Source organism: Atta colombica, unplaced genomic scaffold (genome assembly GCF_001594045.1).
Source record: "Atta colombica isolate Treedump-2 unplaced genomic scaffold, Acol1.0 scaffold9, whole genome shotgun sequence".
Lineage (NCBI taxonomy): Eukaryota > Metazoa > Arthropoda > Insecta > Hymenoptera > Formicidae > Atta > Atta colombica.
Genome location: NW_017259583.1, coordinates 5,375,217 through 5,379,582, shown reverse-complemented (window position 1 = coordinate 5,379,582; position 4,366 = coordinate 5,375,217). Strand labels below are relative to the sequence as shown.

General features: G+C 38.6%; 1 protein-coding gene across 1 annotated transcript; it reads left to right on the top strand.

Moving 5' to 3' along the window:
* The first annotated feature begins 1,883 nt into the window (after positions 1-1,883).
* On the top strand, positions 1,884-3,802 carry LOC108693287. Its single transcript, XM_018202158.1, has one exon. It carries the CDS (start codon positions 1,884-1,886, stop codon positions 3,357-3,359), a length of 1,476 nt encoding a protein of 491 aa, XP_018057647.1. The 3' UTR covers positions 3,360-3,802.
* Positions 3,803-4,366: the final 564 nt, after the last annotated feature.

The window sequence follows — 4,366 nt, the reverse complement described above, 5'->3', positions numbered from 1 at the left end:
AATTTTTTATGTAAATAAGAAATAAAACTTCGATATTCTCTAATGTAGCGCGTAAATTGTTACTCTTCTCTAACACTCAAGTTCGAAAATCTTTTCATCAAAATTTACATATTTGCATAAAATTTATATATTTATAAATTTATAAATTTTTCATTTTTCAATTAACGATTATGTAATTTGTGTGATTTATTTCCAACTTTAGTTTATGAATGCATTTCAAAACCGACAACTGAATTAGCGCAGTTTAAACAACTGATAAATGTATTTATAAATTTATTTACATATATATATATATGTATCTACAATTATTTACATATATATATTATTAAGCATCAAGATCCATTTTGAATAAAAATAGGATTCTCTTATTCAATTTAAATTTAATAAAGCTACATAAAATTGATACTAAATTAAGCGTAATATTTTAAATATATGAATTAATGCATATAATGGCTTCTTATAAATTCAACAAAAATATCTTATTACAAAGAAATACATCTTATTTTTAAGGTTTTTCAAAAATGAAGGGAAATTACGTAACTTTCCTTATCTTAAACACGAGAGCATAAAGGAACAAAATGCTATTGCTATCTTCTAAAAAATAAATAATGAATGAAATTTAATTTTTTTACGACAGAAATGAATATTTTTGAAAATATTGAAGAAAAATTGTTTATAGTAATTATTTAAATTTAATTTAGGTATTGATATTCTGGTGGAAACGACGTTGTTACATTTTTACTAATGTGACATCATTTAAAGAGAATTAATGAACATATTACACTCTTACACAAAAATGATACGGTGAAATTTCATTTTTTTTTATTTTAAAATATTCTTTAAATTTCATTCTTTTATATCCATATAACTCTTCACAATTCATATGTTTTGTTTACAATTAAATCTTTCTTCTAATAAGAATTTAAGCTATTTTAGAAAATTATTTTAAGAAAGCTGTACGGTCAAAAAATCTGAAAAATTCAGGAATGCTTACTCGCAAAAAAATATTTTATTGCTTCAGCTAAAATTATCGCTGTTTTTCGTATGTGATAGAAAAAAATCGTGTATCATACGCATACAGTTCATAGCACAATATTTTAACAATATGCAAGAAAATTTAGGTTTCATAATTAAATATGAATCACATTTAGAGAAGAGCATTATAGCGAGACTGTCTGAATAAATTTGACAATAATGATTTGGATATAAATTCTATCTCTATCATCTATATTGATTAGACATAAAACATATCCAATATCGTAGTGTTTGCTAGTTCATTTTAGCTCATTTTTCGTATTTATAGATAATTTTCACTATAATTGCAAGATCATTCTTTCTTTCAGTGTACTCATTAATTATTAATTTAATTACAAACTTTTCAATATTTGATTAAATTCTTATATGTGAAAAGACTGAAACACCTCCTTAAATTTTCAAGAAATGGAAAGTTCAGCAACATAATCAGGCAACACTTCGCTTCCTCTCAGTATCAATCGTTTTTATAACAATGCATTACGCAATGCGTCGATTGAAAGATTTCAAAACTCTCGTTTCCATAAGATTCATTGATTTTACTGGAAATAGTAGTCATGTTGTGAAAATTGACCGCATGTATTGTCCGTGGCTTGCAGCCACGATAATTGTCTGTGTTGGAACCTGTCTACTACCATCACACGATAAACGTTCATATGTCTGGCATGGCTGCGTCATCCAGAGAAATGAAAGAAAAATCACGGCGGCGATACTGCGCCGGCAAGACATCGTCAGTCCCCGATTGTTTCCGACTTGTCAAATGCCGGGAAGACACGTCCGTGATCGTCACACTCCGGAGTCTCCGGATACGGTCGGTCAGTGCGAGGACGTGAGGCATCGGGTGTGTCAGCATGCACGTGCCATCGTTCATCGCGATTCTTCTGCTACACCTGGTCCCGATTGCGGCCCGTCCGAGTCATCCGGAGGTCGTGCATCGATCAAACGCGTCGAAGAAATGCTGCTTCGCCGGTTACGCGTTCAACGAAGACCTAGAGTGTGTCCACGAGGAACCGAACAAGTTCAACTACACCACGCACGATGCCTTGCGAACAATCGCCCAACATCCGCAGCAGATTATCACATTGATTACGTCCGTGCAGGGCTTGAACTGCCGCGATAACGAGGAGGACGATTTGCAACATCATCCATACGACCTCCCTCGCATTTATTCCATCTTTCGCGCGCCGAGGGACTATTGTATCGAAAACATGATCAACGGTACGACGGTGCTGATCAAATGCGCGGAGACCGGAGTCTCAGAAGTGACTCGAGAGAATTCGACGGAGACGACAGTGATAATGAAAACCACGACAACGATGACAACGACGACGACGACGATCATTACTGTGACGATCATCACCACCATTACCACCGTCAGCATGACGAATGTATCGTCAAAGGAGAATGAAACGCAGATTGCTCATCACTGCAGCGATCTAAGGAATGTGTTCTTCTGGGGCACTCAGACTTACATGGACACCAACGTGGCCCACGTTGCTCTCACCATTATCGTCGTCGTGGTATACCTGTCTGTTCCGCAACTCGCCAGGAGCATCTACAATCGCGCGGTGCTCCGCCACAACGTCTGCCTGCTGCTGCAGGGGTCCTTGCTGACGTTTCTCGGCTACTGTAACTTGTGCGGCATCTCGATGAGCGACAACTTGGAAACATTCTTGTGGGTACTAATGCAGTACTTTACGAACGCCACGGTATTCTGGTTGAATGTGATCTGCTTCGACATGGCACTGTCCATTACGCGGTTTCGCTGGATGATAAGCTCGGGTAAGCAGACGAATCAAGAGGAGAACAGGCGACTCCGGCTGTACGGAGTTTTCGCGTGGGGCGGCGCCTTCCTACCCGCCGTCGTCGCTATCATCTTGGAATTTTGCCCTGGCATCCCGGAGGACCTCCCGTTTAAGCCGAATTACCGCCGTTATCATGACGGGCCGAACTACGTGGTGAACTTATATTTCTTCGGCCTACCTATGCTGACACTCCTCCTGAACAATGTGCTATTTGTGTTCACCACGTACAAGATTATACGAATACAACAAAGCACAGAGATAGCGACGAGGAATCAGTCCAACGCTCTTAGGAAAAAGTACTTCCTCTTCTTGCAGCTGTACTTGCTGATGGGCGCACCATGGTTTTTCGGCTTGCTCTTCGCTTGCATGAACAAGCTCGTGGTGATGAAGATATGCCGACTAATATGGCCGATTCTGTGGCTTTTGATGTTCGCTACCCACAAGAAACAACGACGGAAACTCGTTAACTTGTTGACGTTGCGATGCGTCAAGAAGAAGCCTGAGATTATCGCAATCTCGTAGAAGCAAACCAATGACTTTGCGCGATTTAGAATTAACTTGGACCGTCGATAAAATACATGCGTGATGGATCAAGTTCTTATCAACCGCAACCGCAGCGTGAAAAATTATGGGATACTCCTTCTATTGTCATACAACGGTTACATAATCGCGCGGCGACGATAGTTCCTCCTGCTAGTTCGCGCAAATTGTGCGCTCGCGGGCATTTGCATTACTTTCTTGCGCAACCCGCAGAAAACCCCCATCTCGAGGAAAAGAAGAAATAAAAAAATCAACAATGTTGCTGCCGCCGCAATATCCGATGCCGCGAACTGAGCGATGAGTCGCAGAAAAACTCGGGTACGTGGCGTCGTCGCGTGGTAGGATAATAAAGGAGTCGTGGCGCGACGTCGTTTCCTGCCGGGGCATTTTAATTACCGTATTCGCGACGCGCCATCACTCGCCCCCGCGCGCTCGTATTATCTTTTTTGTTTTACTACGTGTAGAATATTAACCTGTTAGTATACAACGCGGAAGATACATCAGCGGCGGGCGCTTTTTGCAGGCGATCTTCCGCACCATGAAAAGACGCAATAAGAACGTGATTCTCTCCTCTTGCGGGAAAACCTCGTCTCCTGTGCTAACAGGTTGAAATATAACTGCAAAATGCTCGGGAGATATTCTTTATTTTCTACCGAATGTCATTTTTGTACCTAGTATTAAGTAGACGGAAAGGTTCTCGTGTAAATATCACAGATGTCACGAAAAGAATGATTCTGTTAAAGTATCTAAAAATTTAGATAAATACAGATCTAAAAATAATTTTGTTAAAATAATTATATAGGATACTCAAACTGGTCGCTACGCACAGAAAAATATTATTTTATTGCTAAGAAAAGTAATTACTGAATTTCTTTCGTATCTTTTTAAGTAACAATTATCTTTAATACAAAATATATTCTTGATACTAATTTTAAAATGGAATACTCATACAAATTTTAGACAAATTCATTATTATGTTAATCAAAACA

Bases quoted from the DNA above. Each gene is read 5' to 3' on its own strand.
- LOC108693287 (XM_018202158.1), top strand. From the start codon at position 1,884: ATGCACGTGCCATCGTTCATCGCGATTCTTCTGCTACACCTGGTCCCG.